General features: G+C 46.4%; 1 protein-coding gene across 2 annotated transcripts in view; it reads right to left on the reverse strand.

Moving 5' to 3' along the window:
- Positions 1–4435, reverse strand: part of SLC25A16 (solute carrier family 25 member 16) — an 84849-nt gene extending 80414 nt beyond the window's left edge. Inside the window, exon 1 of one of the 2 annotated variants that reach the window (XM_033940550.1) lies at positions 4181–4435. In XM_033940550.1, the coding sequence (XP_033796441.1) occupies positions 4181–4274 (94 nt within the window). In that variant the 5' untranslated portion in view covers positions 4275–4435. The remainder of the gene's footprint in view (positions 1–4180) is intronic. The other variant, XM_033940551.1, reaches the window with a different exon arrangement.
- Positions 4436–23418: the final 18983 nt, after the last annotated feature.

The following is a 23418-nucleotide window of genomic DNA, read 5'->3' on the forward strand; positions in this document are numbered from 1 at the left end:
GGGAAGGTAACTGGATTGTTTTTAGACATGGGTGTAGAAGAAGACCTAAACTGGATGAACAGGAAAATAAGTGTCCATTAAGTGTTGGAAATGTTCCTTAATGGATGAATCTGTTACAGTAAGATGCCTGAGCAGTTGGGCACATGATGGAAGGACACTGAAGATCTACCATCTGCTAGAGAATGACACGGGGACAAAATTTTCCCCATGGGAACTCATTTTCCAGTTCCATCCCCACAAGTTCTTTTCCTGTCCCTGCCCCATTCCTGTAAGCTCTGTCCTCATCTGGTCAAGTCTCAAATATTTTAAAATCATAAGTGTTCAAGGCTTGTGCAGTAAAGGCAGAGCTTACAGGAATAGGGCAGGGACAGTGACAAAACTCACAGGGATGGGATGGGGAAATTGAGTTCCTATGGGGACAAATTTGTCCCCCATGTCATTCTCTACCATCTACAACATCCTTTCATTATCAGTAGACAAAACTCTTGTTGCCACATTAAAGACAGACAAGACACAAATAATGTCATTTAACAGTAGTTCATTTAAATCCAAAAGCAGCTTCTGCAGGTTTTTTAAATAATTTAATTCAGTTCCCAATTGTCTAAGATGTGTTTAGTATCAATATATAAAAAACTGTCTCAAGTTTTTAGAGAATGACACAGGGACAAAGTTCGTCCCTGTCCCCTTCCCAGTAGGCTCTGTCCCCGCCCATGTCATCCTCTACTCAGCTGTTCTGGGATGATTTTTTTTCTCTCTCTCTTAACATTAAAGTGGGATCTAGAGGGAGCAGAATAGAATGATTCAGCGCAGCCATTTCAACATAGCCACAATGAATTGTCCTCTCTGCAATGAATCGTGACCCAGTGCCTTTCCTTTTATCTACCCCCCACCGGTGCCTCTCTTCTACCCTGCCAGTCCTCTCCTCTTCCCCCACTCCCCACCCCACTGATGCCTCTCCTCCTCTTTGCCTCCCACCCGCATACCTCTTGAAAGGTTCCTAGTTGCGGGACCAGGACATGACATCAGAGGGGAGATAAAGTGAGCACAAGCAGGGGGGGATCAATGATGTTGCTTGCAGTACAACTTTTTAAAAGGTATGTTGCCCATGGGGGCCCCCCTCTTATTTTAGGGGGTGGGGGGTATAGCCCCCTCCACACGAGGTCAGGTGCTGCCATGGCCAATTCAGCATAGCCGAGTCAGCAATGAAACAGCCATGTTGAATTGTCCGTGATGAATTGTCCTAGACCCAGAGGAAATCCCTAGACTTGACCAGAACAGCCACAGATTCAGCAGAGGCAGCACAGGATTTTGGATAGGGAAAGTCAAGTTGAAACCCCATGATCAACATAGTTGAGGATCCAGTGCAGCCAGGATTTAAAGGGTAGGCCCAGGAGGCATGTGGCTTGGGCCCGGAATTGTCAGGGGGGGGGGGGCCCAGGGCTGGCATTAGAGGGGATCAAACAGGCAGCTGCCTGGGCCCAACAGATCCAGGGGGTTCCGCGGTCTGAACTTCTTAAACTCCTAAATGTTCCTTTTCAGAGGGGCCTGACACGGAAGCTGTTCTTACAAGCTGCCAGCGGCTGCCCCGAAGCTTTCCCTCTGCGACGATCTGTCGGAAACAGGAAGTTGCGGCAGAGGGAAAACTTCAGGGCAGCCGCCAGAAGCTTGTGAGAACAGCTGCTGTGTCGGGCCCCTCTGAAAAGGAAAATTTTGGCTGCAGGGGAGAAGCGATCTCATGCTTCCCCCCCCAGTACTGTCCAGCTTTCCCTCTCCTACTGACTGGAATTCCTCATCTTTCCCCCAAGAAATTCAGCAGTTTTCCTTCCTCCCTTCTTGGCTGTATTGGCAGGCAGGACTGGCGTAAGGGGGGAGCAAGGAGAGCTGTAGCCCCGGGCCCTTGCCTTCTGTTTTGGGTTGTGATGGTCGTCTGCTTTCTCCCTGCTTCCCCAACATTCCGGAAATGACGTCCCGGGGGGGAGGCTTGTAGGCCCATTGCGTCGGGGAAGCAGGGAGAAATCGATGGCAGCAGCTTGGCAAAAATCAGCATCCGCGGCGGTGGGCAGGGCGGAGAAAGAAAGAGGCAGGGAGCAAGAAAGAAAAAAAGGGGGGCAGGGAGAGAAAGAAAGAAAGGGGGGCAGGGAGAGCGAGAAAGAAAGGGGGGCAAGGAGAGCGAGAAAGAAAGGGGGGCAAGGAGAGCGAGAAAGAAAGGGGGGCAAGGAGAGCGAGAAAGAAAGGGGGGCAAGGAGAGCAAGAAAGAAAAAAAAGAATGGAGAGGGGGCAGGGAGAGAAGAAGATAAAGTTGGACTCATGAAGGGACAGAGAGAGATGTTGCTTGGGGAATGGATTGAGGAAGCATGCAGGAGAAAGAAAGATTGGATGCACAGTAAGAAGGAAGTACAACCAGAGACTCATGAAATCACCAGACAACAAAGGTAGGAAAAATTATTTTATTTTCAATAGTGATCAAAATGTATCAGTTTCTTCAAATTTACATCTGCTATATTTATATTTTGCAGAGTATTGGGGGCTATGTGTCACTGTTTCTGTGGTGTTTCATTGTATGCAGTTTGGCTTCTTGGCGGTTAATTTAACCTTTATCTTCATATTTCTAATTTTAGTTTGTGATTACTTATTCCAGACTGGGTGAGGGTGTATCTGTGTTCTGCGTGTATGAAAGACATGGTTTTCTGTTAGCGTTGACTAGCCTTGTTTGGTAAAATGCATCAGGCATGGTTCTTGGGAGCACCTTGAATAAACCTGATTTGAATCTCCTTATCGTCTGCCGATCTTCTTTTGTTTCATGTTGTTTCGTTACAAGTTAACATACATGGAGTGGAACGTACTAGAAGAGTTACAGATTTGGTTGTTTATACATATGGGTTATAGTTGGTCGACAGAGTGAGGCAGTTGAGAGGCGTTGTAAACTTGGTTATTAATATAGACATATTTCAGACAGTATTACTGCTTTACAATATATTTGACCACTTTTATATATCTAAGGGTTCAGAGTTAAATTCCTGGGTAAGTAGGTGGGAAGGGAAGGAAGGGGAATTTGTTCAGAGATGTTTGAGGCTTGCTGAGAAGAAAAACAGTAGTTGTTGAGTTTGTTACCCCTTCAGTATTTTTTTGAGAAGAAAAACAGGGCACTGGTACCATAATCTTTGTTTGTTTTGGAAAAAAAAAAACCAAGAAATACAAGTGAACATAAAGAAATAAGAAAACAGATAAATGGGGGTGGGGCAAGGCCAGAGGGGCCCAGTGTACTTTTATGCCTAGGGGCCCTCCAAGAATTAATCGTACCCTGAGTGCAGGACTTAGGTAAAAGCTAAATCCTCTGTGGACTAGAGATCTGCACGGGAAAGGGGATCGCGGGAATCCCCCCTAACCCACGGGACTCCCACAGGGACCCCCCTCTGGCCCACGTGGACCCCCCTCTAACTAACGGGAATCCCACGGGGATGGAAGGCTTTGGAAGCAGGGTTCGTCCATATAATATAATGGACACGTCAGCCTTAGTAAAAGAGGGGGGTTTATAAGTTAATTACCTGAACAGAAAACAAAAAAAAGGGTTCCACCAAAGAGATTCCACAAGGAAAACGTCAGCGCAAACACAAACGAAACTGTGGAATTGATGATCCTGTCAGAAGTAATTGCTGCTTTTTATGGGGGACGGGTGGGGATGGAGGTAATTCCTTGCGGGGACGGAGAGGATCCTGGCGGGGACGGGCGGGCATGGGTGGGATTTCTGTCCCTGTGCAACTCTCTACTGTGGACCCCAGTTAAGGATGTATAGACCAGATCTGGTAGCGCTCTAGATTAATAGAAGTAGTAATCTGACTTTTACCCGTTTCCTTGAATGTAACAAAGGGAGCCAAATGAACATAGTACTTTCGCTTAGCGATGAAGTAGCAAAAGTGGAAGCCAGCCCAAATCTGAAATGTATGAAGTCAGTATAGTAATTCAGCTCTATTCCCGACCCTAACAAACTAGTGGATAGGAAAAACAGATTAAGTCAAATGTCTCGTCTGCAATAGGAGTCCTGGAAGAAGAGAAAGGGACTTTGCTCTAGAGAATCTGCTTTCCTCTTACTCCCCATAAGATGCTGGAGACCGACCTCTCCTCCCTCCCACCTCCGCTAGTAGCCCGAGACGGACGCTCGCAGCCTCCTGTCCTTCCTTACCTCCAGCAACGAACGAGCGCAGCCAGTGGAATTCTCTGCGGGCCGGGAGCTCGGACTTCGTGCCGCGGCCCGGCAGAGCCGCTTCGGTGGCCATCCGAGTTATGGCGAGCCGGAACCAGCTGCACGTGCCATCACTGCGAGAGAGAGAAAAAAAATCGCTTGCAGCAGCACTTCAACCCCCGACCTGCAGACTCCCGGACGCTCGAGACCGAGGCGCCGCTGACGGCCATCAGCCGACAATTTGCAGCCTCCCTGTAAAGCAGGGCAGCAGCTAGCCTGTGACGTAATCACCCCGCTAACACGCGACCGTCGTGGCGTCAGCTGAGAGGGGCGGGGCTCCATGCAAACAACCAATTAAGCAAAGGTGAAAGGCGGCCTCAGACTGTAAGGTTCGCATTTGTCCTTTATGGTTACAGAGGTTATGAAAGAAAACGTGCCTGACAAGCTTAACATGGTTGCTTTGTTAATTTATTTTTCGCACCATTTTAGTTAGGCAGGGCAAGTTGGGTTTTGTTTTGGTTTGTTGTTGTTTTTTTTTTTTGGGGGGGGGGGTTACTTCATTTGGTGTTTTGATGTCAAAATTAAAAATGTGTAGCTCATTCTGCAAGGCTAAAAATCCTGCCTTTTGGGGGTTTTTTTGTTACAGAAATGCAAGTTATCTAGCTCCAGGCCTTGAACGTTTTAAAATCATAAGTGTTTGAGGCTTGTGCGGTTAAGGCAAAGCTTACAGGAATGGGACAGGGACAGCAACAAAACTGGCTGGGATAGGACAGGAAAACTGAGTTCCCGTGGGGATGGGGACAAATTTGTCCTCGTGTCATTCTTTAGTTTGGAATATTCTCTGCCTTATATTTAATATTTGAATGAGCTCATTAGCATGTATTACCATGCATTTTAATAGTGGTCATGTGCTGCTCTCTTGTGCTGCCCAATTCAGGAAAAAAAAAAATTCGAATCACCCTGTTGATACAGCTTTTTAAGTTTAAACATTCTATTTAACCAAGGCATGTCAAAATAGGAACATTCACATTTCAAACTATAACATAGCTGTAAAATTAGTTAGAAATATGGATTCACAGCTTCAGTGGCGTACCAAGGGGGAAGGGGCGGTCCGCCCCGGGTGCCAGCCCTGAGGGGGTGCTCCCAGCCTTGCCGTTCAGTCCCCCTCACCCCCGAAGGACCGCTCGCCCCACTGACCTTCCTGCACCACCTGTGAAGCAGCCCGCAGCAGGATCACGACGTCAGCGATCCCTGAGCTGCTTGGGCGCTGCGGTCCCGCCCCTCCTCTGACATCAGAGGAGGGGCGGGATCGCGGCGCAGGAAGCAGCGCAGGGATCGCTGACATCGCGATCCTGCTGCGGCTGCTTCATAGGTGGTACGGGGAGGCCAGGGGGGCGAGTGGTCCTTCGAGGTGGGTCGGGGCATCAGGCCTTCAGGGTGGGGCGGGCAGGCAGGCAGGCAGGCTTTCAAGGGGGGTGACAGGCAGGCAGGCAGGCTTTCAAGGGGGGGACAGGCCTTCAAGGGGGGGCAGGCCTTCAAGGGGGGGGGACAGGCCTTCGGGGGGGTGTGCAGACCTTCAAGGGGTGCAGGCCTTCAAGGGGGAGGGACAGGCCTTCAAGGGGGGGGACAGGCAGGCCTTCAAGGGGGGGACAGGCCTACAAGGGGGTGGGACAGGCCTTCAAGGGGGGGACAGGCCTTCAAGGGGTTGCAGGCCTTCAAGGAGAGTGCAGGCCTTCAAGGGGGTGCAGGCCTTTAAGGGGGGGACAGGCCTTCAAGGGGGGGATAGGCAGGCAGGCCTACAAGGGGTTGGGACAGGCCTTCAAGGGGGTGCAGGCCTTCAAGGGGGGACAGGCCTTTGGGGGGACAATGGTTTAGAAGTACACGGAGGGAAGGGGGTGTTCAAAGAGACGTGCATATGCCAAACTTTGGGGGGGGGAAGAAATAATGGGTCTGAAAATAGAGGAGAGGGAGAGAGATGATGGACAATGGGATTTAGGGAGAGAAGGAACAGAAAGGGAGAGAAGTTGGATACAAGGGATGGTGTGGATGGGGGGATAGAGATACTGCATAGGAGGGTAGTTGGGAAAAGAAAGGGAGAGATGGTGGACTCTGGGGTGGTGGGGAAGGAGGGAGAGATGCCGGATGAAAGGGTAGTTAAGAAAAGGTGGATCTGTGGAGGGAGATGAAAAAAAGGAAAGAGACCAGACTTCCTGGGGAGGGAAGGGAAATGGAAAGGGAGGACAGAGTTGGCAGATGGATGGTTAGCATGCAGAAAGAAGAAAGAAGGAGACCCTGGCAAGCAAGTTATCAGAAGAAAACCAGAGCCTTGGACCAACAAAATTTGAAATATAACCAGACAACAAAAGGTAGAAAAATTAATCTTATTTTCTGTTTTGTGATTATAATATGTCAGATTTGAAATGTGTATCCTGACAGAGCTGGTGTTGGACTGCAAACGTGAGCTAGGATTTAACAGAGAGAGGAAAAGTCCTTTTTGTTTCTTTATTTTATTTACACCACAGCGCCAGTGTGGTTAGGAGAAGCCAAAGGGGGTGAAAAAGCTATAAAACCCACCAGGAGTTTTGAAAAAAATCACTCAACTGGGCAGGAAAATCGAATTGAAAAACCAATTCAATAAGCTGAATCGAATCGAAATTTTTTTTCCTGAATCTGGCAGCATTAGTTTGCGCTACTGTCTTAGACTTTAGGACCTGGGATTGGGGAGAGATGGCATCCTCAGTACTTTATAATGCAAGTGAAACGAGGATTTGGTCAGACTTTTGAAGGGTCTGCAGAAAAAAAATATTGTATAGGCCAGGGACACGAGACAGCAGGAAATGGGAACTTTTCTTCCTTCTATTTTAGTGAATGGAAAGGCTGAGGATGTCAGAGAGTTTAGTTAAAATATGTGCTTTATAAGAAAATATAATAATATGTTTTATAAAGTTTATAGCATAGCTGGCCTACCCAGTGAGGTGTTCCTAGTGGTGGTGGTGCAGTGTGTCAATGTGTTGAGAGGAAGAGGTGGTCTGGGAAATTCTGCTGAGCAAACTCCGGGCCCATTTCCATCCCCCAGTTAGTCCACTCCATTCAACTGGATCACACACTGAGTGGGTCTTTGGGTGTTGTTTTGGGATCTCTTCCAGTGGTTTATCAGTATCTCCTTCTGGTCCAAGGAAGGAAACTTTGTTATCCTTAGCATTGACCTACAGAATATGTTTGTAACAGCGCTGCTTGTGTGGCATTAGGCTATGTAGTGATCGAAAGAAAAAAACAGACCTTTGCACGTTTTTGCACTTTATGGTGGGTGTATGAGGAGATTCACATTTCCTGCACAGTTAAGTCCATGTGAAGTTACCTTGTGCTGTATTTGACATCTAGCAAGGTTTGAAAGGAAAGATCTAAACTTAAAAATGAAGTGGCCAGAAGTTATGGTAAAAGCAGATAGTGTAGCTGGTTTTAAGAAAGATTTGGACAAATTCCTGGAGGAAAAGTCCATAGTCTGTTATTAAGACATGGGGGAAGTGTCTGCTTGTCCTGGATCGGTAGCATGGAATGTTGCTACTCTTTGGGTTTTGACCAGGTATTAGTGTCCTGGATTGGCTACCATGAGAATGGGCTACTGGGCATGATGGACCATTGGTCTGACCCAGTTAGGCTATTCTTATGTTATGTTCTCATCTGTAGGGGCCTTTGTTTTCACTTCTTATTTTAATGTATTTTTTTTTCTGGGAACTTATCAGTGTTTTTTATAATGGGAACAAAAATGGAAGAGAATTAATGTGTGTGGGATGAGGGGGTAACTAATTTATTCAGCTAAATAATTCAATCCACTTCAAACAGACATAGGAGAACTCACGCACCATTCACACACCCTCCAACCAAAAACGTCAAAAGAAAAAAACTGTTCGACAACCTCCTAGCCATTCGAGCTGCAACACTCGACCCCCAACTCTACAACCAATTGACATCGACCACATACTGCAAAACCTTCAAAAAGAAATAAAAACCCTTCTATTCAAAAAACACATAAAACCGAACTAACACAATCAGAACTGTCCCAAGCATCACCTGCAACTACTCCATATGTACTTCTGATGTCATGACAATTCAGACATAATTTATGTTATGTTATGTTTGGAATATAAGAAAATTTTCACTGCCTGTTTCTATTCTGACCATTTATTCCGTTTCATGGTCATTACAAAAAATATTTTTTTACATGCAGGGGTATGTCAAAAAATGATGGGCCCCGGATGCCACATACCCTAGGTACGCCACTGCACATCTTCTACAAAGCAAATCATCCCCAAAGCTTCCCCAGCCCCCTGCCGGATTCTCAGCTTCCCCCTCCCTTGGCCTTAGCTTTCCCCTCCCCCATCCATTCCTATATGGCCTAGGGAAAAGAAGAGAGCAGCACTGCAGCCAGGATAGGATTAATTTGTTAAGGGTCCCTAGGCACACAAGTACACTGGGCCCCCTGCCCCGCCCCACCCCACCATGCGCCTAGGCGGAAACAGGAAGCTGCATCAGAGGGAAACTTTGGGCAAGCAGCACCGCTTGCACAATTACAGTTCCCGTTGCCTTTCTTACCCGCGTTGCTTGCTTGTCTTACTTTCCGTTGATGGGGAGGGGGCTGCGTTGCCAATCGGGGTGGGGCCCGTGTTGCTGATTAGGGGGGCCTGCGTTGCCGATCAATGCTGGAGGGGCCCATCGCCATTTGGAAAAAACAATGTTGATGCCCTCCTTCATCGGCCCCTCCTGACCATTTTGGGCTCTAGGCACGTGCCTACTTGGCCTATTGGTTAATCCTGCCCTGGCTGCAGCGAGATCCTTTACTTACACTCAGTTAGATGCAGGGAGGAGAGGGGAAATGCTTTGAAAGTACTGGGAACGAGGCAGCCAACAAATACCAAAAATCAATGTGCTTTGCTGCCGCCGCCACAGATCCACACAGGCGCACAAAGAGGTCCACTCGGCGCTCCCTTTGCCCACAGTCCTTTCTTCTGATGTAACTTCCGGTTTGGAAAAACCAGAAGTTACATTAGATGAAGGGCTCCGGTGGCAGAGGGAAAGCCCAAACAGGTCTCTAAGGGGGCCGACAAATCGGTGAATTCATTTTTATCTGCAAACAAATTGATTCAAATCGTGAATTGGGCAACACTACTGCTCTCCACTGCACAGTCTCAATCCATCTGTGAATCTGTTATGCTATACCTATGTATTTAAGTTTCCTATAAACTCTTGTTTTAAGTTTTTTTTCAAGTTTTATTTAAATTTGTTGAATCGCTTAATCTTAATACAAAGTAATGAACAAATCTAAAAAAAAAAACAAAAAACCATTACCATATTCGGGGAGTCAATACAAATAACATAGACACATCACATAACATAAACAGGACTGAAAGGGAAGTGGGAGAAGAAATACATTATAATAGGTAGAGATAAAATAAAAATCAAAGGCTGGAATTAAAAAGTGTGACTTGCTTTTAAACCTATCGATGAGACGTTCTTCCCTTATGTGTATTGGGAAGGAATTCCACAGTTGCGGAGAGCCAACTGAAAAAATATATTGTCTTCTTGTAGTAATGGATTTGAGAGAGGGAACAATCAGCAAATGTTGATCATTGGATCTAAGTGATTGGGTGGGGGCATAGGGTATTAAGACTCTGTCAATAAAGGAAGGAGTTAGTCACACAGATTGACAATATGTGTGATTCTATAAACATGACATAACATAACTTTATTCTTCTATACTGCCTTAACCAAAAAGATTTCTAGGCGGTTTACACTAAAGAAAGCTGGACAATCAGTGAAATACAGAAATGGTATAGAAATACAAAGTGTTTCATAAAAGGATACAAAATACAAACATTTATTTAAAATACAATTTTTAGTAATGACCTCTGTTAGGAGATGAATTTATCAAACAGCGTCATCTTAATTGCTTTCCGAAAAAAGCCGGAAGACGACATAGCTTGACAAATGCATTTACCTAACCAAGACTGCTGTTTATCTGCTTGAAACGCTAGTGTCCTGTCCAAAAAAGTCTTGTATCTACAACTATTAGTTTTTGGGTAAATGAATAAGTGTAAACTTCTAGTTTCCATCATCGGACTATACAGCACAAAGTGTGAGAGAAGGTAAGTTGGAGACAGCCCCAAGATCAGCTTAAAACAGATACAAGAAAATTGAAATAACATTCGTGCCTCCAACGGCAGCCAGTACAGCAAACGATAGTAAGGACTAATGTGGTCATTCTTTTTCAAACCAAAAATTAATCGGACAGCCATATTCTGAATTATCCTCAATTTCCTTAATAAATTCTTAGAGGCCCCTAAGTAAATAATATTACAATAATCCAGAATAGATAAAATTAATGCCTGCACCAGTAATCTAAACCAGTGTTCTTCAACCACCGGTCCATGGACCAGTGCCGGTCCACAGAAATTTCCTGCCGGTCCACAGGGCCAGCACGTGCATCAGGCCAAAACAGTGTTCTTCAACCGCCGGTCCACGGTGCGATCAATGTGTCGTTATCTTCGAGCCAGCTTCCTCTTCCTAACTGATTCAGTGCACAAAGCCACGGGCAGCGGCTCCTATGGGCATCCTGCGCCTGAACCGGAAGCCTTCTCTCTGACATTGCAACGTCAGAGGGAAGGCTTTTAGATGAGGCACGGGACGTGCAAGGTGCAATTAGTACTATTATGGGGGTGGAGATTGGGTAGAGATGGGCGGGGTCTGGCCCACGACTTAGCCCAGTGTTCTTCAACCGCTGGTCCACGGACCTATGCCGGTCCACAGAATAATTATTTTATTTCTGCCGGTCCATAGGTATAAAAAGGTTGAAGAACACTGATCTAAACCACTGGTTCCCAACCCTGTACTGGAGGACCACCAGGCCAATCGGGTTTTCAGGCTAGCCCTAATTAATATGCAAGGAGCAGATTTGCATGCCTCCCACTTCCATTCTATGCAAATCTCTCTCATGCATATTCATTAGGGCTAGCCTGAAAACCCGATTGGCCTGGTGGTCCTCCAGGACAGGGTTGGGAACCACTGATCTAAACAATAAAGGTTCAAAATATTTTTTTATGGTCTTTAACTTCCATAGTGCAAAAAAGCATTTTTTTAATCACTAAATCAGTATGTTCCATCACTGTTAAATGTCCGTCTACTAAACTGCACCTAACTTCGGAGACAGTTTATAGAACAGTTTATAGAACTACCCTTTTTGGCACTGATACAAGGGGGTGCTGAAATGGTCTTAGCCCAACCAAGAAGGAAATAACACAGAGCTGTGAAACTTACAAGTTAATCCACATATTCATCCCTAAGTTCACCACACGAGGCACATCGTATCCAAAGTTTCTGTAATCCTTCCAAAAAAATACTCTGATGTCAACTGAAATACTGCTCCACTGCTGCAATCACCTCCAAATCACTTGAAAATTGTTACCCTCTCAAACTCTTTTTTAAGGTTTGGAAACAGAAAATAGTCAGACGGAAGAAGATCTGGTGAGTGGTCTGGTGGTCTATGCACTGAAACACCAAATGCATCAAAACATCTATGTTTTGCCAGCCTTGTAAGCAGGTACATTGTCTTGCAAAAAGAGAATTCTTTTCTGCAGCTTCCCTCTCTTTTTTCTTTCAATGCCTCCTTTAATGGGCGCAGCAAGTTACAGTAGTATTCTACATTAACTGTTTAGCCCCTTGGAAGATAGTCAGTCATTACAACAGCTTTCTTATTCTCAAACATTGACCTTTGGATCTTGAATTTCCTTGGCCTTGGAGACCCTGAGGCCCTGATTCTGTATAGGACACCCGGGAGGGATGTCCTATACAGAATCGGGCCTACACTAACCCCGATTCTGTAACCAGCATCCATGTTACAGACGCCGGTTAGAGAATCGGGTTAGAGTAGACGCGGCTGCTACACTTATCATGGCAAGGGATCTCCCTGCTGCGATAAGTATAGCGGCTGCCTGTCTAATTGCTGGCAGGAGGGTGCCAAACCCCTTCTGCCAGAAAGCCGCACCCTCTCCGGACCCCCCACTCTAATGACCTCCCCCCGCGCTACCACTCCCCCGATGACCCCCCTAACTTCCCCCCAACTAACCTCCCTCCCCAACTAACCTCTAAATTGTTGGCCGGCCGGGTATTGCTGCCGTCCAGCCGGCAGGCCTGCCTTGTCGAAATGAGGTGGGTCCACCCCTTCCCGGCCCATCCCCGTTAAGTCTAAGGCCTGATTGGCCCAGGCTCTAAGCGCTTGGGCCAATCAGGTCTTAAGTTAGTGGGGATGGGCGGATCTGCTATGCTTAAGGCCTGATTGGTCCAGGCTTCTAGCGGGTCCGCCCATCCCCACTAAACTAAGGCCTGATTGTCCCAAGCGCCTAGAGCCTGGGTAAATCAGGCCTTAGACTTAGCGGGGATGGGCTGGGAAGGGGCGGGCCTGCCTCATTTCATAAAGGCAGGCCTGCTGGCTGGACGGCAGCAAGACCCATCCGGCTGGCCAACAATTTAGAGGTTAGTTGGGGGGAGGTTAGGGGGTCATTGGAGGGGGTAGCATGGGGAAGTCATTAATGTGGGGGGTCCGGAGGGGGTGTGGCTTTCCTGCAGGAGGGGTTGGGCACCCTCCTGCCGTCAATTGGGAGTTTCGGGGGGGGGGGGGTTCCGGCAGGAGGGGTCGGGCACCCTCCTGCCGGCAATTGGGAGTGTTGGAGGGGCGGCCTTCCGGCAGGAGGGGTTGGCACCCTCCTGCTGGTGATTGGACAGGCGGCCGCGGCCTCTATACTTATTGGGGCAGGAAGATCCCTTGCCACAATAAGTATAGCGGCCACGTATACTTACAATGTAGGCCAGCATTTTGCTGGCCTACATTGTAAGCATCTCTTCCTCTACTAGGGAGACACGTAGGGCCGCCTAGGTTTGCCTAAGGCCCTTAGGCGAGCTTAGGCGGTCTTGCGGGCCTCCCTAGGCTCCCAGAGCCGCCTTCAATATAGGCGGCCTGCCTGGGGAGCATTTTTTTTAAAAAACGTGCATCCCGATTGGCTGATTAGACAGCTGTAGGAAGCCTACAGTTGCCTAAAATTGGGACACACTTTGCAGAATCAGGGCCTGAGTGCTGCCATTGCATGGACTGTTGTTTTGCCTCCGGATCATAGTGGTGTAACCATGTTTCATCAACAGTAACTAGTCATTCCAAAACATTGGCATCAGCTTGCTGAAAATGCTGCAAAATCAACTTGGAAGTGTCTACTCAATGTCGTTTCTTGTCAGCATTCAAACATTTGGTCACCTACTTGGTTGACAGCTTCTGAATACCCAGCTGCTTGTGGATTACTATACACCCATCATGTTCCCTGGGTATCTGTAGTGCCTCAACAATTGTTTTACTTTCAAACAATTTTTATTGATGACAATCAATGTTACAGTAACCAACATAGCATATACCAAGGAGCATATATCCAATGTACAGCAGCAGAGGGAAAAATAAATATTCCATAGTCATCAATCATTATTTACCCTTCCATAAATCCACCCCTCCAACTCAACACCTTTCCCCCAGCAAGGAACAAATATGCACCACCACATTAATCCCCAAGGAAAACCCAGAAAAACTCATAGATACCCCCACTTCCCCAACCCTCCAAGAATCCAATCCTGCCATCAAATAGAAAGGAGTGAAACTACTAGGAAGACTGAAATTTAATAAATATAATCATATGTCTTGAAATGGGTCAGAAGAGTCGCCCACCCCCGTCTACCCCCCAAACACAACAACCTTCTCACTTCTAATACCTACACCAGAGGCTTAGATTCTTATAACCTCCAGGATTACTTCCTCCCCACTCCCCATCCCCCACCTCTCAACAGTTGTTTTAGACAATATTCACCGATCTACCAAAATCAGGTCATGGATATGGTCAATAATTTCAGGAGCTGACATTATTTGAGACAGACCTTGATGTATTTTTGGTCTCGAAATCTCCACACTGAAAGTTTGCATACCACTTCTTCACTGTGGAGTATGATGGGCATTTGTCACTCAGTTTTCATCATACATTCATGGATTTCCCTTAAAGTTTTCTTCTGCAGGAACAGGAACTTCATGACGGCTCAGAGTTTCACATTTGAAAATTCCACACTTTTCGTTGACATGGTTCAATCAATGATCTGAAACAATGTCAAAATATAGCATTACAATCCTGCAAATTGACACTTTGCAAAATAAAATAACCCTCTTTTCAGCCACAGTGGCAAAATAACACTTAGAATTTAGGAAGTTGGTTGGACTGAGAACTTTTCAGCTCCCGCTCATATTTTAGATGACAAATATAAAACTTACCCCATATCCTTAATTCTATAATCTTAGCACTGAAATATAAGCGCCATTTGCATGCAAAGATTATAGAATATTAGCACTCACACCTGTGAATGTTACATTCATATGCATAAGTGACTAAGAGCCAGATTCACTAAGGTGTCCCGACCACTTTGAAGCCTGATTTTCGTCCAACCCAATTCACTAACCTGTGTGCCGATCATCCTCTGCGCATGCAAATGTGGGGAAATGGCATGCAAATAGGCAGGCAGCGATTCACTAAACAAAAATCTTAAACACCGACTGGGCTGGCCGATCAACAAGAAGTGACTGCTGGGGACCAGTCACTCGCTTACTTTCCAGCTACATCTCCTGCTCTCTGCCCAACTCGCTGCCCTGCTCTCTGCTCCCTGCGGTGTGTTTTGCTGACATTTAGGAAGTTTTGTGCTGAATATTGGTATTGGCGGGATAGAAAACATGTAATGTAATATTTATACACTAAAGTTTTCTTTCTTGTGCCTGTTATGAAAAGAGTTGGAACTGTCTGCTACTCAACCGAACAATTGGCTATACTATCCGCCCTGCTCTGTGCCCCGACTAACTGCCCTGCTCTCTGCCCGACTAGCTGCCCTGCTCTCTGCCCCAACTCACCGGCTCCGCCCCTACTCTCCTGCTGTTCCCCGCAGTGCGAGCCCGTGGTTATAACCCGCGGGTTAAAGCAGACTAAAACCACGGGCTCGAAAGTGAAGTTAAAAGAAAAAAAAAAAAAAAATTGCAGCTTTGTAAGCATGCACAGACCATCTACAGGCAAAGAAGATGATCTGCGCATGCTTCAGGATCGTACTAGCGATCCGTGTGGTCGGAGGGGGGCATTTCTCCAATCGCATTTAAATATTGACCCAATGTGGATCAGTCGGCCTGCCACGGATCCGCCATGGATCGGGCATGATCGGCAGGTTAGTGAATCTAGCCCTAAGTGATATTCTATAAACTTACTGTGCAATCCATATAGCATGCAGCTGCAAGGCAATGTATATGTTGGTGGAGCGCAGGCAGGTTCCACATGTAGGCACAATATTCACAGAATATTGCAGTTTGGTGTACTTCTATGCACTAATGTATGTGTGTATTTTACATAGTGTAAATGACAGCATGTAAATGTTGGTGAACAAATACCAACTTATACTGTATTTTATAATGGTATCTGGTATTCAATGCTGTTCTCCCAGAGGAGCTCAAAATGAGTTACATGAATTTATTCAGGTACTCAAGTATTTTTCCCTGTCTCTCCTGGTGGGCTCACAATCTATCTAGTGTACCTGGGCAATGAGAGGATTAAGTGACTTGCCCAGGGTCACAAAGAGCAGTGCAGGTTTGACCCCCACAACCTCAGGGTGCTGAGGCTGTAGCTTTAATCACTGCACCACACTCTCCCCCTTAATTAAGAGTAACCAAGATCCATGGACTTCAAAGAATTGTATATTGGTAACTGAACCAGTCTGTGTCAAGTAAGGATAACTACACCTAATATGTGCCAACTAGGATGAAAACTTGCATATTAATCTTGTACTGATATTATGTACGTTTAACCTGTAACCCGTTGTGCGTTTTTTGGGGACAACGGGATAGAAAACAAATTAAAGAAAGAAAGAAATTTATAAAATTGCTCCTGGCCACTTAAATTGCCTGTTCAAGGGTATTCACTGCTATTCAGTATCATTTAACTAGTTAGTGCTGCTGAATATCAACACAGACCACTAAACTGAAATAGGGTTACCAGATTTCTTCATTAAAAAAAAGATGACACATGGCCCCCATCTCGTTCTGCCCCAGTCATTCCCCGTTCCACCCCAGCCCCGCCCCAATATGACCCTCATCTCTTCTTCCCCGAGCTCAGAGCCATGTCTGGAGGGCCTCCGAGCATGAGTGGATGCCGGTTTTCCCAGACATCTGGTAACCCTACTGAAAGCTGGCTGTTTGGTGGGCAGTCCAGTGGTGGAGTTGGTACTTAAAGTGTAAGTGGTTAAGTGTTGATATTCAGCACTTAACCACGTAAATTAAGTGGCCAAATTGGACTGCATAAAACTCAGTTCTGTCTTTATGCTGAATATTGCACTTAGCCGCATATGAGATAGCTGGCTTCATATACCTTGATATTCAGTGTTGGTGCCCAGACATGGCCCAGCACTGAATATCCAGGAATAATGGAAGCAGCAGCTAAAAATGCACTCACCACCGCTGGCTGAGTCTCTTCTACCAAGTGTTTAGATTGTAAGCCCTTTGGGGACAGAGACAGAATTGCAATACTGTATTTTATTATTATTGAAAAGGTGTGAGGTAATCTAAAAAGGACCTCTCCAGAATTTACCGTTCAAGAATGATGAGCTTGGAAAGGGAGGGGAGAAAGGGTGTGAAGAACGTCTAAGCAGGCTGCAGTTATATTCTCTCGAAGAACGCAGAGAGAGGGGAGACATGATAGAGATGTTCAAATATCTTACAGGCCGTATTTAGGTGGAGGAAGATATCTTTTTCCTCACAGGTCCCACGGCAACAAGAGGGCATCCGCTCAAACTCAAGGGTGGGAGACTTCATGGCGACATCAGGAAGTACTTCTTCACCGAAAGGGTGGTTGATCGTTGGAATGGTCTTCCACGTCAGGTTGTCAAGGCCAGCAACGTGCTCGACTTCAAGAGACGATGGGATAAACATGTGGGTACACTCCAGGGAAATGCTTAGGGGGAGGGTTCTTAGAGTGGGCAGACTTGTTGGGCCAACGGCCCTTTTCTGCCGTCATACTCTATGTTTCTATGATAGTTATGTAGGGGAGTCACATTAGCCAGAGGCTTACACAATAATGATGTATTCTGTGTGGTTAGGAGCTGCTTCTAGAGTTTAGGGCTGACATACTGCCTAGTTAATTGACAACACCTGTAACCTGGTAGGGGGTGGGGAAGTCTTAAAACACAGGCCAGTCTGCCTAGTCATAGAGCGGGAGTGGGGGAAGGGCTGTCAAGGAGGAAGCTGCTGCAAAGATTCACAGAACGACTTGCTAGAAGGAAGTCTGCGGAAAATCCAGACAATTGAGAATGCCTAGCTGCCTTTAGGACTGTATTTGAATGTAAATAGGTCAGAAGCCGGGAGGGTTAGTTTTTGTTTGCCTGTTATATGTTTGGCACTGTGTGCAATATAAGCATTGTATAAGGAGTGCCTGTCTGGTGTTTTCAGTTTGATTTTTCGGAATGAGTGGCTCTGAGGAAACCTGGGATCTACAAAGGTGGTAAATAAGCCATAAAGATATAATATATTTTCTAACAGAACCCAGAAATAAGTGACATGATTTCCATTCCCATGGATCTCTTTTAGGATTTAATTGATAAACATAGAAATAAGCACTAATGAAACACCCCCTATGCAATCAATTTTTTTTTTTTTTTTAAGTGCTTCTTGGATAAACACCTGAAAGAAAGCACCTCATTTCTCCCCTGGCTTGTCTTATATGCTTCAATCTGTTTTTCTGTCTTTTCAATTCAATGACTCTTAAGTGAAGTAAATATACATGTTTGATTTTACACAAAAAATAACACAACAGCAATAATACTGCAGCATGGAAAACGTGATAAACACCAATTTTTTGTGCCCCCTTAAAGAACCCCTAATTAAATAGAAAATAAACACCTAAATTTACAAATACCTAAGAACAGAAATCCTGCTCACAATTCTTAAACAGTGGAAAATACATGTGAAAGAAACTAGTGCTTCTCAGTAATGATATTTATGATACTTCAGTTCAGACCAAGATGGGTAGGAAAAGTCAGGCAAGGAAGAATTGCTTTCAGTTCCTGAAATCTCATAAAGAAAAAAAAACCCTGTGGCAACCTGTTTTTCAGGGAATCCAGGTATGCAAATTAACCTAGATTTATGGCCAATGAATATAAATATTTCATGACTGTTTATTGTGAAGGTCAGCCTTGTGAGTCAGTGACAGTGCTGTGTACTGCCAGGCAGATTGACTTGAGCTGGAATCTACTACTACTTCTTAGGTTTACTAGATGTCTGGGAAAACCCAGATACATCCACTTTTTAGAGGACTTTCCAGGTGCCTGGATGTTTAAAAAATAATAATGGGGGACTCCTGATTGCACCACATACCTCCTCCCCAGGCCCAGTTGCTATAATTTAATCTTTGGGCAGCCGGCAGCAGCAATGAGGTGAACCTGCTGCCACCAGGCTGCCCCAGAAGCCACCTCTCTGCAGTCGGCTTCCAGGGAAAGCTGGCAGTAGTAGGCTCACCTCGTTGCTGCTGCCAACTGCACGAAGATTAAATTACAGCAGCCAGGGAGGAGGTAGGTGGAGGAGTCGGGAGCTAGAGAGGTCATGAGGGGAAGCAGCATCAGAGGAGGGAGGGGAGAGAAGGGAAGGGGGCTGGAGGAACAGAATGGAGAAGGAGGCAGGGAGGGCTGGAGAAGCATTATGGAAAGGAGAGAGTGCTAGAGAAATGAATATGGGGTAGGTTAATGCTGAATGGTAGGGGGAGAGACAGAAACAGCAGGAGAGGAAGTTGGAAGGAGAGAAAGAGGCACCTGTGGGGAGGGGGGAGGTTGGGAGTTGGAATACTAGAGAGAAATAAAGAAAGAAGCACCCACAGGAGAGGGGAGTTGGAAGGAGAGGGAGAAGCACCTGTGGGGGAGAGGAGGATCAGAGGGAGAGAGAAGCACTAAAAGGGTACATAGGATGGGAAGAGGGGACCAAGGAAATGGGTGGAGTGTGGGTGGGGCTGTGGGTAGTGTCATGTGTTCTCTGTTTGACTTCACAAATATGGGAACCCTACTACCACTAATCATTTCTCAGGTTAGGTCTTTCACCTCATGGGTCAGCCAGGGCAAAAGATGTTGGGAATGTGGCAGAGGTAAACAGAAAGGAAATCCCAGTCATAAGTGCCTGCTCTGTTGGGTGCTGCGAGTGCTTGAGCACCCTCAATATTGAGAAAACTCCATGACTGTGTCCAGGGAAGGGTAATTTCCATTAGGTTTAGCACCCTCAATCATTTTGAAAAATTGGCTCATATGGTCCCAGTCAACGTACAGCAGCAACAACTATCAAATAAATCAAACATCAAACTAGTGGTTGAATTTAGGGCCCATTTTTGCAAGTTTCATAAAGGTGTGTTGAGGACTCCGATTGTGATAAGTGAGTTGGGAGGAGCTATAAAATAAGGGGGAGGGGGGATGTTGGGAAATAAATGCTCAGTCTTATATAGATCTCAGCTCAGGTTCCAGAGGAGCAACTGCAAGATCTCTCTTTCTCTCTCTATATATAGATTCAAATGCAACAAACCACATCTTTCCATCATTTCTAATCAAATCAAATCTAGTCTTTGATTTATACACTGGGTCATCTCCCAATGGAGCTCGACTCGGTTTACAGGTAATCAAAGACCAGAGAATTAAGAACAAAGGGCATAAGAGGAAATAAGTATTGAAGAGCTATCGGTTCGTTGAATCTTTAGGTATACCATTTCAGTTAACAATATAATTCAACAATAAATAGAACACAACTGCCATTGTTGCCTTATTTCTCAAGTAAGCGTGCACTAAGACTTAATACTTTTTTTTAGATTGAGACACATATACATATTGTGGGTATCTTCAAAACCAAACCAGTTCTTCAAGTTTGATAGGCCTTTTGGTGGTTAAATGGGTTTTGAAACTCTCTAAATTGTTTTATATCTATATTGGCCATCATTTTCAAAGCCATTTCCCAGTAATCTGGCTGTCTGAAAACTTCCATCCTTTAAGCTTGACAAAAACATGTTCTTATTTTCACAGTGCTATATTTTTAGACAGTCTGAGGGAAGGTACTTTTCGCTCCATAAGACGCACCCTAGATGTAGAGGAGGAAAGCAAGAAAAAAACCATTCTGAACCAAATTCTCCCTGCCAGGCTCTGCACCCAACCCCACACTCCTTGCCAAGCTCTGCACCCTGTCTCCCCTCCCTGCCAGGCTCTAGTGGTAGGTCGGGACAGGGGACAGGGCAGGCAGGCCTAGTGTCAGGCAGGTAGGGACAGGGCAGGCAGGCCTCCCCCCTCCCAGGCAGCCCCCCCCAGGCAGGCAGGCATGTGTTCCCCCTCCCAGGCAGCCCCTCCAGGCAGGCAGGCAGGCCTCTCCCCTCCAGGCCTTCCCGCAGGCAGGCCCGACCTCGCCCTCCTTATTCTTAATTTGGCCGTCAGGCAGGCCCATGCCCCCCGTACCTATTTTTAATTAGGCAGGGCAGCTCCCAGCCTCCTTCCCCCACCGTTACCTTTTTTAAATTCCGAGGCCCTCTCTGGCTGGACTTGACTGCCTGGAGCACTGACAGCTGACAGCTGAGTCTTCCTCCCTTGCGGCAGAGTGGCGCACAAGGCTGCTGGCATGGTCCCGCGCCGCTTCCCGCCAGAACTCTCCTATTAAGAACTCTTGCGGGAAGCAGCACGGGGCCAGGCCGGCAGCCTTGTGTGCCACTCTGCCTCAAGGGAAGAGGACTCGGAGGCAGCCGTGTCAGCTGTCAGTGCTCCAGGTAGCCACGTCCAGCGAGGGAGGGCCTTGGAATTTATAAAAAGGTAACGGGAGGGGTTTGGGAATTTGCTCCATAAGACGCACCCTTATTTCCACCCCCTTTTTGGGGGGTGTAAAAAGTGCGTCTTATGGAGCGAAAAATATGGGTATTTCAGAGATTTAATTAGAGCTAGGGTGGCCAGATTTTACATTTGTAAAATCCAAACCTCCTAGACTCGCCCCCAGGCTCACCCATCCCCACCCTGTTACACCCCAGTCCTTCCCCTAATCCCGCCCTAGCCCCGCCCTGTTGCTTGCTCTGGTTGGGCAAGAGGGCATCCGCTCATGTGCGGATGTGCCACGATGATGTCACATGCATGTGCATGTGACGTCTTCACGTGGCATCTGTGCATGAGCGGATGTCCTCTTGCCTCACACAATTTGGGGGGTAGCTTTTCAAAACCCGGACAAAGTGCTGGGTTTTGAAAAGCTGTCTGGACCCTCAGACATGTCCTCAAAAGGAGAACATGTCCAGGGAAATGCAGACGTCTGTGTAGGGGGCCACCACCACCATCACAGCCAAAGGAGGCCCTGATGCTCAAAGCTCCGGTGCTATAGCAAACAGCACCCTCCCCATACCACAGGAATAGCACAGAAAAATAGCCCTTCAATGCTCACACTAATGGCATTCAAATTATATGTGTACTGTGAGATCAAAAGCAAGAGGGAAGAATATGCCTGGCATGTGTACACAACAGTTATGCAGTAAGCACAGCTCTTGTGGGCATGAGCCAGGCACACCATAAAGTGAAGCACATGTCAGCACCGTTCTTTTGTGCCTTTAAAATATAAGGTTTTCAAATGTTCTCCCCGCTTGAAAGGCTTACACTTCTCCCTCTGTATTCACTGTTTCAGCATTTACGGTTTCGATTATCCGCGGTTTTTAGCTTGCTGGCCCCTCCCCCCAAAATGACATCAGCTTGCATAGAGAAATCGCTGATTCCAAGCGTTTACGGAGAAAATCGCCGATTCCCAGCGCTTTGTTCGCCGTGTTTTGCTTCTCCTTCAGAAACAGGCCAGGTCTCCCACCGTGTTATTTGCGGTTTCGCCATATTCATGATGGTTTTTAACAGAAAACAGCAAATAACATATAAAAAAAGTTATTCACGGTTTTTCAGTATTTGCGGTTCTGTTAATCCCCTATCACAGTGAATACGGAGGGAGAAGTGTATATTTAAGTGCAGAAAACAGATGCTTTCACTTTCGAGTTTGCTTGGTCTCGCACACATTTGGTTTTCAGTGCCAGCACTCAGAGCAGGGGTTCTTAACCTGGGGTCCATGGATGAGTTTTAGGGGGTCCATGAGGGTCAGATAAAAATTAACATTTATATTCACTGTACAGCCCGGTACTGTTGATTTTTCTCACAGATAACAAGAGAGTAGATGTAGTAGTAATAGCAGTAATGGTAGTAGAAAACTACCATTGGTAGTAGTAGTAGATCTGGTAGTAGTAGGTCTGTTTTAATTTGTACAAGAGGATTGTATTTCATAATTATAATGAGAGGCCATTACCTTTTTGCTTAAAAAAGGAGTGCTTTTTTTAGACTTTTTACTTTACAGTTTCTTTTTTAAGCAAAAAGGTAATGGCCTCTCATTATAATTATGCAAGCCTCTAAGGGCTAGATTCATAAAGCAAACTGATCGTATACCAATCGGTTTGTGACCCCTTTGCGACTTGATTTTACTCCAGCCCAATTCACTTACCTCTCTGCCGATCCGCATGCAAATGAGGGGAACGGCATGCAAAGTAGGCAGGGACACGATTCACAAACCAAATTTTGTGAACCGACTGGGCTGGCTGATCAACTCAAGAAGCGACTGCTGGGGACCAGTCGCAAACGTCCTTTCCGACTCTCCAGCTCCATTGCCGCCCTGCTCTCTGCTCTTCTCCTGCCTTTCTGCCCCGACTCTCCTGCTCTCTGCCTCCTTCCCTACAGTGCGAACCCACGTGTTTAAAGCGGGGCTGCACTACGCAGTGCAGGCTCGCTTTAAACCTGTGGGCAGAGCAGGATTAACCAATAGGCCAAGTAGACATATGCCTAGGGCCCGAAATGGTCAGGGGGGCCCGATGAAGGAGGGCATCAACATTGTTTTTTCCAAACGGCAATGGACCCCTCAAGCATCGATCAGCAACGCAGGCCCCTCTGATCAGCAACGCAGGCTCCACCTCGATCGGCAACATGGTCCCCCCCCCATTGATGGAAAGTAAGACAAGCAAGCAACGCAGGTAAGAAAGGCAACAAGAACTGTAATTTTGCAATCAGTGCTGCTTGCCCAAAGCTTCCCTCTGATGCAGCTTCCTGTTTCCGCCTGGGCGCATGAT

The sequence above is a fragment of the Geotrypetes seraphini genome, chromosome 4 (genome assembly GCF_902459505.1).
Source record: "Geotrypetes seraphini chromosome 4, aGeoSer1.1, whole genome shotgun sequence".
In the NCBI taxonomy this organism is placed as follows: domain Eukaryota; kingdom Metazoa; phylum Chordata; class Amphibia; order Gymnophiona; family Dermophiidae; genus Geotrypetes; species Geotrypetes seraphini.